Source organism: Alexandromys fortis, unplaced genomic scaffold (genome assembly GCF_014885135.2).
Source record: "Alexandromys fortis isolate MF-2015 unplaced genomic scaffold, M_Fortis_MF-2015_v1.1 scaffold_257, whole genome shotgun sequence".
Classification (NCBI taxonomy): domain Eukaryota; kingdom Metazoa; phylum Chordata; class Mammalia; order Rodentia; family Cricetidae; genus Alexandromys; species Alexandromys fortis.
In genome coordinates, this window is record NW_026068134.1 from 282,688 (window position 1) to 297,870 (window position 15,183).

General features: G+C 42.5%; 1 protein-coding gene across 1 annotated transcript in view; it reads left to right on the forward strand.

The window, feature by feature from the left end:
* Eif2ak3 (eukaryotic translation initiation factor 2 alpha kinase 3) overlaps window positions 1-15,183 on the forward strand; it is a 69,511-nt gene that overhangs the window by 19,764 nt on the left and 34,564 nt on the right. Inside the window, exons 3-4 of the mRNA XM_050126431.1 lie at window positions 12,385-12,579; window positions 13,999-14,132. Coding sequence (XP_049982388.1) covers window positions 12,385-12,579; window positions 13,999-14,132 — 329 coding nt within the window. The remainder of the gene's footprint in view (window positions 1-12,384; window positions 12,580-13,998; window positions 14,133-15,183) is intronic.

The window sequence follows — 15,183 nt, forward strand, 5'->3', positions numbered from 1 at the left end:
GATTTGGACCTTGAGATTTCAGTCCGGTGCTCCAATGTGGGTCTCTGTCTCTGTCTCCTTTCATCGCCTGATGAAGTTTAATATTCAGGAGGATGCCTATATGATTTTCTTTGGGTTCTCCTTCTTATTTAGCTTCTCTAAGAACCCGAATTATAGGTTCAATGTCCTTTATTTATGGCTAGAAACCAAATATGAGTGAGAACATCCCATGTTCCTCTTTTTGGGTCTGGCTTACCTTTTTACTTAGACTTTAGACATATCATATTGTTTTCTGTTTTTGCACTGTGCTCTCCTTTACTCCTAAAAAGAGCAGGCAACTCTATTGTTAGTCTATACTTAGTTAGAATTCAGAGTTTTACTTTATTTTAGACATGATTTTCCCCAGGTGATGAGCCTTTCTGCTTCAAACAGGTGCATAAACAGAGACATAAACAGACGGCAATGACATGATGCTCTTGGGGAGGAGAGGGTGTTTTACCAACTCTCCTTCACCCTGTCTGGCACAGGGGCTTCCTGCTGCTGCCATCACAGTACCAGATTGCAAGCATGCCCCACCACACTGGTTAAATGGAATACCTTTGAAAAGATGGCACACACCTAGAGCTGAGCACACCTGGAGCTGAGCACACCTGGAGCTGAGCATGGTGCCACACACCTGGAGCTGAGCACACCTGGAGCTGAGCATGGTGCCACACACCTATACTCCAAGTACTTGATAATCCCATCTCTTAAGACGCTGAGGCAGGAGGTTAATGAGTTTGAAACCAGCATGATTGAGATCCTGTCACAAACATCATGAAAGCAACTGTGTATACACACCCAGATAAACAGTGCATCTTTCATAGTTACTAATTATGATTTGTTCACAAATCATCCATAGAAACTGAATATTATTTTATTAGAACTCAGTTAGGATGGGTGGGGCATGTCTGTCATCTCAGATTTGGGTTCAAGGCTAACCCAGACTGCAAAGTGAAACACTGTCTTAACCCCCACCCCATTTCCCCTCAGAAAAAAAAGACAACCTGCTCTCTCTCTCTCTCTCTCCCTTTTTTTCTCCTCCCCATGTAATGCTGGAGATTGAACTTAGGTCTTGTGCTAGCTAGCTTTTTGTCAGCTTGATACAACCTAGATATATCTGAGAAGCGGGAACCACAGTTTTGAAAATGCATCCATAAGATGGTCTGTAAGCAAATGTGTAGGCATTTTCTTAGTGATTGATATGGGAGGACTCAGCCCATTGTGGGTGGTGCCACGTCTAAGCAAGTGGTCCTGAGCAAGCCAGTAAACAGTGTTCTTCGTTTCCTGTGCTTCAGTCCTGCCTACATGTTCCACCAGTGATGGAGTATGATCTGAGAGTTGAAATAAACTTTTCCAAGTTGCTTTCGATAATGGTGATTCATCACAGCAATGAAAAAGTAACTAAGACAAGCCTTATGAACTCTAGGCAAGAACTCTACTACTGAGTCCTTTGCAGTCTCTGAAAGATTGCCTAATTTAGGGCTAGAGAGAGAACTCAACAGTTAAGAACACTTGCTGCTCTTGCAGAGGGACCCAGGTTTGGTTCCTAACAGGATATCTGTCACCCTTTCCTGGTTTCCACAGGCAACAGACACACATACATACATACAAATACTCATACACTTAAAATAAAAATAAACAAATCTTTGAAGATTGTCTAATTCATTCTAAAAGTTTACAAGTTCTTTAAAAAGATTGATTGATTGATTGTGTGTGTGTGTGTGTGTGTGTGTGTGTGTGTGTGTGGAGAGAGAGAGAGAGAGAGAGAGAGAGAGAGAGAGAGAGAGAGAAACAGACACATAGACACAGTAGTCCAGGCTGCCCGCCACTTCTTTACTCTTCTCAGTCTTCCCAGTCTTGGGGTTACAGGCATGCACCCGTGTGCCTGACCCACATTTCTTTTGATTTGAACATTAAAAGGTGCTTTTCAAATGACTTAAGTCATCAGCTATGAAATCCATTTTGAAGAGTTAACTGTCAATTATGCAGCAAGCCAATCTCTAAGTGCTTAATTGCTTTTAATTATAGAAATGAAACTGTTTTCATTTAATTTTTATTAAGCCCTTGTGTGGCTGAAAGCAATTCTGTGAACTAAACTAATTTATTCTAGCACAGAGGCTGCCAAATGAGAAATTGAGATTACCCCCCAGCTATTGTTTAGGAAATGGGCTCTTCCTGTGTATTGCTTTTCTGAGTGTCGATTAGTCAGGGTGAAGACAGAGTTGGTTATTAGAATCACTGTTCTTTCATCAAGAGTGAGACAGGCATGCTTAAATAGATATTGTAGTCATTTTCCTTGTGACATTTTATAGGTCTGTTCTTGAGATTGATTCACAATTTTGAAGATAATAAACACCAAATCATTTCTAGAGTGTTTAATCTCTACATTTTAGTTTTTGATTTTTAGTGGTTGTGTGTGTGTGTATGTGTGTGTGTATGCGTGTGAGGTGTGGAGAGGTCACATGACCACAGCACTAGTGTGGAGGTAGAGTCAGTTCTCTCTGTTCACTTTTATGTGGGTGCCAGGCTTGCCAGGCAGTTGTTTTCCCTGCCGAGCCCTCCCCCGGGCTCCTGTTCTACATTTTCTTTTGAGCATGTAACTTTGGGAGTGTCCTAATAACTGGATGTGTCCCGGAAGTTCTCATAACCTCTCCTGCTGGAACTCCAGCTCTCATTAGCCGTGAAGCCTCTCCATCATCTGGGAGGCACAATCTCCAGGGATTCCTTAGCAATCTTATTTTTACTTCCCCATCATAGTGATTTTGGCATGTAAGGGGAAGTAAAGACAGTATTTCTATAATACAATAAGAATTTCTATAATACATAATAATAATACAATACATCTATCTGTTTACCTACCTACCTATTGATTTTTTTTGAGACAGGGTTTCTCTGTGTAACAGCCCTGTACTCACCCTGTAGACCAGGCTAGCCTTGAACTGAGAGATCTGCTCACCTCTGGCTCCCAAGTGCTGAAATTAAAGGTGTGTGTCCCCACTGCGTTCTTGGGGCTTCTTTCTACTAAGTCACAAATGCTAAAGTGGCAGTGTCGTCAATGGTTCGTTTTAGTTTTTGAGTTTGTTTTGAGAGTTGCCACTTTCGGTTAAGGATATAGCTCAGCTGGTAAAGTGCAAAAATCCCCGGCTTCAGTCACCACCTCTGCATAAACAGGTGGGGTGGACAGGCCTGTGATCCCAGCAGTCTAAAGATGGAAGCAGGAGGACCAAAGTTCAGTATCATCTTTGACCACATAGGGGGTTCAAGGCCAGCCTAGGCTGCATGAGACCCTGTCTCAAAATTTTTAAAAGTTACCATTTTATGTCCTATGCATAGCACATCATCTTTAAAGAATTGAAATTATTAGATATATAACTTCTTGGTTCCCGAGAGATGTCTCAGTGGGCTGCTCTTCTGAAGGACCTAGGTTTGAGTCCCAGAACCAACGTCACAGCCATCTGTAACTCAAGGAAGTTTAGAGCTTTGTCTGTTGCTGTGGAGCCAGCGCAGCCCAAAGGCTTCCTGCAGTTCCTTTCTTCTTTTCAATATTCCATACAGTTTTCAAATACATTGCACCTGAAATCCCAGCATGGCGCATGGAGGCACTCAGGCAGGAAGACTGCTGTGAGTTCAAGGAAAGCCAGGGCCACATAAGAAAAACTTGTCTCTAGATGAATAAATACTTCAGTCTTCTTGTTTATTCTTTTCCCTCTTTCCAAAATCGTGTAGCCTTTTAAAAAGATATCCCAAGGGTTATGAGTGAATATATTTGTGTGTATGAATATAGTATATTGCGCGCAGTAACTGTGCGGAAGACAGGATGGAGCAGTAAGAGGACATAGAACAAGGATGGCTGCTCACCAGGTCTGGTGGTCAGAGAAGGCTTCTCAGAATTAAATGATGGAGAGAAACTGCTCAGCGGAAGGTAGAGAGGGGAGGAAAAGGATTGCCCTGGAAGAGGAATGAGGGTTATGGTGGTGAGGGCTGTAGCATGCTTAGGAGACCAAAAGAACTGAAGTAACAGTAAGGGAGAGCAGCAGAGATGAGTTGATGAGTGGGGTGGATATGCTAGGTCTAGCAGATTACGTGAGGCATCTGTTACCCAAGTACTAACCGGCCTGGACCTGCTTAGCTTCGGAGATCAGATGAGATCTTGGTATTCAAAGTAGTGTGCATGTAGACTGTTAGGCCTTTGTGTTTCATCTGGAGCTTAAGGGAACCACTGAAGGAATTTAGGTGAGAAAGTAACTTAATTGGAGAGGAAGGACCAGTCCAAGCTCAGAAGCAAGCTGGACCAGTTGAGGTTGCACTAGATGAGGATGGTAATTTGGACTCTTGTGACAATGGTGGAAATTGAGCGATGAGTTCATGAGAAGTTTAAAGAGGGGCCTTTTATGAATGCACAGGCCAAAAGGGGATTTAGTAGTGAATTAAGAAGAGAAGTAGAGCTGGGTGTGTGGTGTATTTCTGTGGTCCTAGCGTTTCAGAGACACTAGTAAGAAAATCTAGGAATCAAGGCTAGGCTGGGTACCCTAGTGAAACCATGTCTCTAAAAGGAAGAACAGAAGGGAAGGGAAGAAAGGACTGAGATACGTAGTTCACTTGCAGGGTGCTTGCTGAGTTCCTGTAGCAGTAATACCCCTCTCCTTACAAGATGCTAAGGAAGCATTTGACTGTACAGGTCTTGTACTCCCAGGGGTGAGCTTGGAGCTGCACACAGAGCAGTGTTAGTGTCCTGGGAACCAAGAGCATTGGTTGCGTTGAGGAGAACAAGGACACCAGCAACTGAAGACCAGACTTTAGAATCCAGTTTCTTAAGATCGAGATGGAGGTGAGCAGAGACAACAATATTTCAGAGATAGGCTGGTTTTGTGGTTTTACAGATTTTTCTGCATTCCTTCCAATTTCTCTACTGCTAATACATATTTTTTTAAACTTTATTTTTATATATTTTTTGAACTGGTCTCATGTATCCCAGACTAGCCTTGAACTCAGTGGGCTGATAAGGAGAGCCTTGAACACCTGATCCTGCTGCCTCTACTTCCTGAATGGTGGGATTACCCAGTTTTCTGCAGTCCTGGGGACTGGGGACGGAACCCATGCTAGGCAAGCATTCTACTAATTGAAATACATTCTCATCCCCTACTTTAAATATAAATATTTCACAACTAGAAATAGTTGGCGAATCATTGCCAGATGCCTCTTTTGTAGACAGCCCCTGATTCATGAGTCTCCAGAATTCTCACAGCAAAGAGAGTGTCAAAAATCCTTTCCATTTTGATTGTAGAGGATTTGGGAAAGCTTGAAGAGGAGGCGTGAGCAAGCCTGTTTATTAGATAGCCAAAGTGAAACATTCCTCAGTTAATTTACAGACCAGAAGAGGTCTATCTTTCTAAAATAGTTGTGAAAGGGCTGGCAGGATGGCTCAGCTGGTAAAGAGACCTGACACCAAGCCTGACGCCCTGAGCTTGATTCCTGGAGTCCACATAGTGGAAGAAGAGACCTGGTTCCTGCAGGTTGTCTTCTGACCTCACTCATGGTGGAACATGTGCCCCCCCCCACTAAACATTGATTTTTAGATAAAGTAGTTGTCGAGTAATTAACGAAATCACCTGCAATAAGTCGGTGTAAGGAACGTAAAGCATCGAAGTGTCAGTTTTTACCCGTGGTCTCCCAGTGAATGTGTAGTGATGGAGGGACTTGAGGACTGAGACTGGGTGAGGTGCAGAACATTCTGTCGTGAGCCCTGGCCTCAGATGAAGCAAGCGGTGTGTGGTAAAACAGAGTGTCCAGCTTGGCGCTTTGGATGAGTGCCGCCCACCAGACTGCCCCTTGCAGTATAATGAGTTCCCAGTCTTTGTTGTTACCGTGGAGTGCTATAGATGCCCCTGCCGTGACGGGGGTGGGCAGGAGTGCTTTCCCTGTGGTAGGTGCTCCAAGGTAATGGTCTTTTCCAGCTGTTTCCATTGCTCTCTCCATTGGTTCCTCCTTGTTGAAACAGCATGTGATAGTTTTCATCCTTACCCCACTTCCTCTTTACCTTTTCCTTCTTCATTCTTTCTCTCCCAACCTGCATCTTGAACCTGACTTCTGCAACTGTCCCAGTCAGCGTGTTTCCTTTTGGGTTCCAGAGCAGACTGGCAGCAGTAAGTCCCAGGAGCCATTTTCAATTTTTAGTCCCGCTGTGCATGAATTACTACTGGATACTACTTTGGAGATTTGGTGATGGTTAATGTCTCAGTCACTTACTGACAATTAGCTGTGTATACACATCTGGCTTCCAAAGCAGGATGAGTGGAAATTCATTATAGAAAAAAAAATAGCTGATAAGGACAGAATAAGCGCTAGAATTAGAAATCACTATTTTATTTTGTTTAGATGAATAATAGAATCATCAGCCAGTACTAGAATGAAAAACTGATGGGAAAAAAAATGTGGGGAAAGTTAGCTGACTCCCTAGAACTCACTGGTTGGTAACAACTTTACTAGAAGTGGAGCAGGCAAATGCTGTTCCCTCTAATGCGTGCATAACCCAGGAGTCACCGTGCTTTTTATGTGAAGGTCCAGATGCTAAATACCGTAGGCACGGGGAACACATGCTCTCTGTTGCTGTTAGGATGATTAGTGTAAGTGTGGTGAATGCAGGTGGAGCTCAGGAGCGACCACAGATGATATGCAAATGAAAGAATGTATAACTGGGTTATGATAAGACTTTTCTTAATGAAACTGACTGGGCAAGACTCAGCTTGCATCAAAAAAAAAAAAAAAAAAAAAAAAAAAACAAGCCGGGCGGTGGTGGCGCACACCTTTAATCCCAGCACTCGGGAGGCAGAGGCAGGAGGATCTTTGTGAGTTCGAGGCCAGCCTGGTCTACAAGAGCTAGTTCCAGGACAGGCACCAAAAACTACAGAGAAACCCTGTCTCTAAAATCACAAAAAAAAAAAAAAAAAAAAAAAAAAAAAAAAAAAAAAGACTCAGCTTGCTCAGTTCACAGACTCCCAACATTATAGGAAAAAACACCAGTTATGAAATACATGTCCCAGGAAGTGCATAGTTAAAAGAAGAAGCTAAAGAATGTGAGAAGTTCTGACTGTGGGACCTTCTAAAGTACAAGGAATGCTTTCTCAAAAAAGGGAGGGATGGGGCTAGAGAGGGCTCGGGAGCTGCTCTTGCAGAGGGTCCAGGTTCAGTCCCCAGCACTCACCGAGTGCCACACAACTGTCTGTCACTCCGGGGCCTGGGGTTCCAATGCCCTCTTCTACGTCATCAGCCACCAAGCACACATGTGGTACACAGACACATGTTCAGGTAAAATGCCCATATATGTAGAGTAAAATGGAGAATAATTTTTTAAAAAAATTCAGAAAAAGAGGAATGAAAGCGGCTCTTACTGGAGTGTGGGGAATCAGGTAGGATGTGGAAATGTGGGATTCCTCATGGTAAAGTTTATCTCTGGGACAGTCTGGGAAATGTGAACCTCCTGGCAAAGTACCAGTAATTGCTGGAAACCAATACATGCGGGTTGCTGTATTGGCCTTGATGCATTTCATGTTTGAAGTATTTCACAGTAAGTTCGCATTGAATACTTGGCCATATAGAAAGCAAGGAAGAACTAAGTAAGAAACAGTCCCAGGCAGCTGGACTTTTTTTTCTGGTGTTCACTTTAATGTTTTTTTTTTTTTTTCCTTTTCCCAGGGACAATCAGAGTTCTTATTTCCACTGTAGTCTTTTAGACAGCACTTCTGGTTACACGTGTACCTGTGTGCGCTTAGCTTTATGTTCAGTAACAGAAGTCAGATTACTTTGCTCAGCTGTTAATTCTTGGTAATTGCATAGAAAGAGGCTCTAGATCTTTTCTGAGCTTGCTAGCCAATGTGACAGATCTGTTGTTTTAAAATTACGAACAGGGGAAGACAAATAGAGGAAATAAATACAAAACAGCAAGAAGTTATACATTTTTAAATGACCAAAGGGAAACGCGGGTCCCATAATTAGCCTCATCTGCAGAGCGGCGGATCGGAACAGATAGCTGCTCACGGTGACAGATGGGGGGAATGTGCTGATGCATCAGCCGGCACCGCAACCTACATTTTTTTCTGTCTAGAGGTTCAGAGCTGACTGTCGGAGTGACTCATTCCTTTGCTTAGAGGATGAGGTAATGCTATTGTGAGGGGTGATGTCATCTCTACCTGAGCTGCATGCATATAGATCTGCTCAGGCTCTCCAGGAAAAGCACCATCTGCTTTCATATCCACAGCCTGAAAGGCTTTGAAGAGATTGGTGCAAAGGTCACCAGCCTCAAGTATGACTCATCAGCAGCCAATCAGCGAAGAGCAGCTACTGAAAAATAAACTTCTAAAATAATAATCCAGAAGTGTGACAGAATGACTCAATACTGAATCCCAATTCCTCTGTCTTGGGTGTGTGTTTGCTGAGTTACCACTGCTGGGGGTTTAGCTCCTAAAATAAAGCCATTTTCTCACGGTGGTCAGTCATCTCAAACCATCTTGGTTGTTTAAAACATTTGTTTTAACTGGAAATTAACTTTCTGTTGCTTTGGAGATGCATAGGTCGTTCTTGAATTTCAGTTCGCATTAGTTTGACAGCTGCCTTTTGCAGTTAGGAGCCCGTGCATACATTCCCTAAGAACCAGCTGCTACTGTAGGGAAAGGAGTTGCTAGTGGGAGAAACGTGCCAAAGGAGATGCTCACTGCTGGTGGCAGACCCAGCGATTCTTCCTTTGGTGCCAGTGATTCCCCCAACCCCTTTGAATTTACTGTAATTTGAAACTGCCATTCTGTTGTGTAGAATGTCAAATTCCTAACATACAGCAGTAAATACTTGATTTTTTAAATTTGTATCTTAAAATGGCATAGCATCTACATATTATATTGCATCACATCTTTATCACAGCAAAAATTTGTTTTAATGATGACTTTAAGTCAGAATTCCTACAAATATAAAGTTAATTGTTTTAAATGCAATATGATGTTATAAGAAATATAAGGAAAAAGGCTGGAGAAATGGCTCTGTGTTTAAGAGCACTGAGTGCTCTTCTAGAGGACCTAGACTCAATTCTTGGCAGCTCACAAATGCCTGTAATTCACACATGTAATGTACAGATATATACACAGGCACCAATACACATAAAATAAATAAAGTTTAAGAGAAAGAGATATAAGGAAGCAGAGAATAGTAATTTTAAACTAAGTAATATCAGGTGGCATATTCCAATATCTTTGGAGAGCTTATTTAAAAAATAAGGTATTAGCTAGCTATGATAGCACATGCCTGGTAATCACAGCACTTGGAAAACATGCAGAAGGGCTGCCCTGAGTTTGAGGCCAGCCTGAGCTACATAGTGAGTTCCAGGGCAACCTGGGCTACGATATGAAAACTGTTTCAAAACTACAACAGAAAAGCCATGTAAATATCCTTGTCAAAATTTCTGCCTAGAATTAACATTGATAATTCTTATCTGATCTAAACTTTACTTTCACGATTACAAAATGATACTGTTTCCAAATTCCAACCTTTCTGTTTTTATTTTTCATTGGTACTTACTTTTTTTTTTTTTTTTGTCGGTCTGAATTCAGGAATTCCTCTTTTTATTTTTTTTTAGTAGCATTTACTTTTATAATAGTCACTGGATACAAACAAATTGCAAACATCTCTATGCCTGGTAAACAGTTTTGAGAACATAATAGAGTCTGGACTTTAGTTCCCACAGGAAGTGAAGCACAGGGCTGAGACTGATAAGGTCCAGTGGCAGAGCACTCACCTAATGTGTCGGAGGCCCCGGGTTCCACTCCTGTCCCAGCAAAAGTGGATACAGAGGGAGCTAGAGAGAATTCAGTGCTTGAGCACTGGCTGTACCGGGTGGTGATGGCGCATGCCTTTGATCCAAGCACTAGGCGGATCTCTGTGAGTTCAAGACCAGCCTGAACAGCCAGGACTATACTGTAAAACTCTGTCTCAAGAAAGAGAGAGAGAGAGAGAGAGAGAGAGAGAGAGAGAGAGAGAGAGAGAGAAGAGAACTGACCGCTCTTGCAAAAGGCCTAAGTTCGGGTTCTGGTGCCCCATGGAGACTCACAACCATCTGTAACTCCAGCTCCAAGGAGTCCAACACCCTCTTCTGACCACCATGGCACTGAATATACATGGTATACACACACGCACACACACACACACACACACACACACACACACACACAAAACACATAAAATGAATAAATCTTAAGAAAGCAGAGGAGCTGGAGAGTAGGGCACTAGCCCATTGCCTGGGTGCCTGATTTGCTTCAGTCCCTAGCAGCTAAAAAAAAAAAGTACAATCTATAGGATGGAAAATTGTCTGTCTGCAAGTGTCCACTGCCGGTATTTTCTTAGATTTTAAAACAGATCAGTGATACCAGGTAGAAGGCCAGGTAAGGTTTTAGTGGGCAGGTGTATAAGGTGTTCCAGGGAGAAAAAAAAACACATTGCCAATGAATTGATGAGTGGTAAGAGGATTGGTAATTGTTTGGTTAAGTAACCATGCCAGATTTCTGCCCACCACAGGGAAAAGGGAAAGAGACGAGTGACAGAAAGGTTGCTAGAGGTCAGATAGGACTTTGAATCTCCTCTTCAGTGCTTCAAGTCCTTGGGATTTGGGGTCTTTAGTAAGAAGATAATAAAGAGCCATTGAAGATTTTTCGTTATTGTCATAACAAGCTTACCGGGGCCAGAGTGATTAATCTAAAAGATACATCAGCTTAGACTGAAGGAAAGGGTATTATCATAGCTCAGGTCAGCTGCAGTAAGGATCTGAACTACAGTATGAAAGCAGTGAATTAGGACAGTGTCTCCACCGGTCTTCCAGACCCCCAAAGCTTAAGGCAGAGATTTGGGAAGCATAGAGAGTGAGTTAATGCCAACCTAGAACTACTGAAAGCGAGCCTGCTGCTTCAGAAACATGGGCATCCAGGAGAATTCTGTGTTAAAACAGTGAGGCTGACGTTTGTTTGAAGGGTTTGTTTGCCGTCTGTAACTCTTTCATATTCTCTCTTCCCAAAGTTTTAAGCCTGATTGATCGAGATAGGAATTGTGTCATTAATTGGAGTTGGTGACATTTTAATTTTAATGCCAGCAGATGAATGCCATGAAAATCTGTACTAAAATTCCTAAGACATTGATGGCCAGAGACCTTGGCTTATGCCCCGATTTCCTTTCCTCTGCTCACGCAGTCCACCACTGAAACCTCCCAGTTTCCCCTGTTCTGACAACTTCCTCACTTCCTTCAGTACTAAGTAGTCTTTGTCTTGTGCCTGCTAGCTGTGTCTCCACGGTTGTCCCCAGCCTGTCCACTTTCTTCCTGGTGCCTCACTAGTAGCCAGGTCATTTCTACCCAGAGACTTTGGCAAGCTTGTTGGCCAGATGTCAACATGGTCCACTATCTCGTGTTGAGAGCCTTGCCCCGCTGTTATTAACGTTCCCAGCAGGATCTGCCGTGAGTTCTTTATTGACATTTCCTTCTCACTCAGCCCACATTTTCCTCTGCCCTTTATCTTTCATTCTACATTCCTCGTAATGATCTCTGTTACCAACGTACTATATATCATTTACTTATGACGCTTTTGTCCCTGGACACCAGAATTCAAGCTCCATATGGCAGTGATTTTTGTTTGTCTGCTTGCCTTTCCTGGGTCATTCATCAAGATTTTGTTTTAGCTGGGTGTGGTGGCCAACACCTTTAATCCCAACACTTTCAGGAGACAGAGGCAGGTGGATCTCAAGAGTACTAGGCCAGCCTGGTCTGCAAAGAGAGTTCCAGGACAGCCAGGGCTACAAGGATAAACCCTGTCTCGAAAAACAAACAAACAAAATAATAGATTTTGTTTAAAGAAGAAAGAATGGCTGCACATATAAAACACTTAAGAGGCCTAGTTATGAGCCGTCCAACTCAGCAGATTTGAGAAGGTAAATGAGGAGAATGACCGTGGTTGATTAGCATCCCTCACCCTATGTTCCCCTGATTGGACTGAAAGAACATAGGTTTAAAAATAATGCATGTTCTACTAGAAAATCATACCATTCCATATTAATGCCTATAAAAAATAAACACTTTTTTTTTTTTTTTAACTTCACTGGATCCCCAGGCTCTCTTTTGGCAACTTACTCATCAGTATGAAACTTTCTTGACCTCTAGCAGAGTTTGAGAAAAAACCTTACTGGACTGTCAGGTCAGGAGACTGTAGGCCCGTGAAGTGATGGGCGGTTCTTTCCCGTTACTTCTGGTTGATAGATTGTGTTTTATGTGTTGCTCAGAACCCTGGACCTTAGTTGCTACTCTTCAGATTCGAGGCTTTTAAGAGTCAGCTTTTGTTGTAGGTGTTTGGGAATAAGATGATAATTCCTTCCCTGGACGGAGACCTCTTCCAGTGGGACCGTGACCGAGAGAGCATGGAGACCGTTCCTTTCACTGTAGAGTCCCTTCTCGAGTCGTCATATAAGTTTGGAGACGATGTCGTTTTGGTTGGAGGAAAATCTCTTACTACGTATGGACTCAGTGCATATAGTGGAAAGGTGAGTGACAATGTGTGTGGGGTGTTGGAAGAAACAGGGCTTTTAGTCAGAATTTCACTGTGTAGCTAACTGGCCTAGAGCTTGCTGTGTACACCAGGCTGGCCTTGAACTCGCCAAGATTTCCAGTTGGCAGTTGAGCTTTATTGTAATTTCCCCTGAGGATTGTTGTGGAATATTCCTTTACACTGTGTGAAGATGTCACTGTGATTGGTTTAATAAAAAGCTAAGCTCCAAGGTCAGTGTTGCCTTAGATCAGACTGATGTCTTTAATGACCTAGATTCTCTCCAGCAAGAGTTCTAACATAAGTTCAGAATCAGCCTGCCTCTGAGATCGGATACGTAAGGTAAATCCATCGTTAGAAGTAATTAATTTAAACCGTCATTTTTACAACCCACCTTAAGCCCTGGGTATATAACCATTTTCTGTGTAGATTTACACTCGGAAAAGGAAGGATGAGGATGTGACTTTTTAGGTCACCACAGCTCAGCAGTTCCTCATCCAGGTGCTGGGCCCGGCACTCACCTCTTGGACTGGACATGCTTCTACGTGAGGCTGAGGAGTCCGTGCTATCCAGGCTGGCCACCGTAGCTCTAGTCTTCAGTCTTATTTTATGCGAGTTTCTCCTGTGACACAGCAGGGTCGGACCCAATCACCTGGTCCTCTGGCTGGATGTACTGCTACAAAAGTCTAGGATTCCAGCATGTCTTCAACCTTTTGTGTGGATTTTAGTTTGGGTCAAACTAAGGATCCTCTTTTTTTCTTAAGCCTAAAGGTATTAGAAAAGGTTCAGATTTTTCAAATCTGTATACATAATGCTAGATGGAAATATTGAGACTGATTGATTTTTTTCAGCTCATCTGGAATTTTCGTAATGACATTTTTGCAAAGATACCATTTGTTATTCATGGAATTCCCCCAAAATAGGGCTCCAGTTATATAAATCCTAAAATCACTCCCTGAAATAAATACTGTTGGAACTTTCCTGTTTCTAAAATACTCTTTCAGAATTTAATAATCTAACTGATGCTCATTACTTCAGTACTTCTTATGCACTTTTAAATTACCTTTTAAAAATTATAAACATGGTAGTGTTTGCCTTTAGTCCCAGTGTTAGGGAGGCAGAGGCAGGCAATCTCTGAGTTTAAGGCCAGCCTACAAAGCCAGTTCTAGAATAGCCAGGGCTAGTACACTGAGAAACCCTGTCTCAAAACAAACAAACAAACAAAAACCAGAAAGAGATCTTGTTCTGGGCATAGTGACACACACCTTAATCCCAGTATCTATGAGGCAGGGGCAGGTGGATCTCTGTGAGTTCAAAACCAGCTTTATCTACATGAGCAAGTTCTAGGCCAGCCAGGGCTATATAGAGGTGTGCATGTATGTTGCTTCCTTGATTCATTTTATATCTGTGTTTTCAGCTGAGGTATATCTGTTCTGCCTTGGGGTGTCGCCGATGGGATAGCGATGATATGGAAGAAGAGGAAGACATCTTACTTCTGCAACGCACACAGAAGACCGTGCGAGCTGTTGGGCCGCGCAGTGGCAGTGAGAAGTGGGTATCAGAATATCAGTAATGGCATTATTTAGAAGTTTGGTAGCTGGGCATGGTAGCACACACCTTTAATCCCAACAGAGGCAGGTAGATCTCTGAGTTCCAGCTATGCAGGGAAACCCTGAGGGATGTCTGGAAGGAAGACTTCTTTAAAGTCAAGATTTCTCACAGACTTTCCTTTGTAGAGTTTCTGTGAAGTATTTGTTAACCTAAAAGGACAAAGTACTTTTAAGAGAAATAAATGCCTTCCTGTGTTAATCCCAAAGATGGGAGGAGAAAGACCACCAACCCAAATCATCGTGGCACAATTAATTAAAGCAAGCAGTTAAATAAAGCAAGCCTTTTTATTTGTATATACAGACTGCCTCCCCCTAAAGGTGAGTTCAAGAAGTTTGCATTGGACTTAAGAAAGACAAGATTTTTATAGCTCAGGGGTAAGGGGGTTTCCAAATGGGGGATTTGGTGTACAAAATAGGTGGGGTTACAGGAGCAGAACATAAACATAACAAGTTAGTCATAATGACCTCCTGAAACAAAGACATGATTGCAAAGTGGTAATAACAAGGTAGCCATAACAACAGGTCATCATAACAAGGTAGTCATAACAACTTTGAAACAAAGGGTTTTTTTGCAAGATGGTTATAAAAACGTTAGAAACAAAGACATGGTTGCACTACAGAACCATTTATAGTTGAGGTTACAGGTAGGGGATAGCCCAATCCTTGAGAAACAGTTTAATCATAAACAGGAATGAACCTAGTTTGTTTTTACTATAAGATGGCTTTTGAGCCTAAGATGGAGGCAGGCTAGTTTTATTGCTTATGTTGACATGTGATATCAAGCGGCTTCACGTTGTGTGCTTCAAGGTGTGGTACCCCGGAGTGCCATGGAGTGAATGTATTTTGGCTTGGTCTTAGGTCGGTGACACCTGTCATAGTAAAATGACTGAGATAAATTTCATGGCAGGAAGCTCTTAAGACAAAGTTAATGTGTACTCTTTGAGTGTCTAGTGGGTAGTTTCATAGTTTATCTCGTTAGCCCTATTTTATTT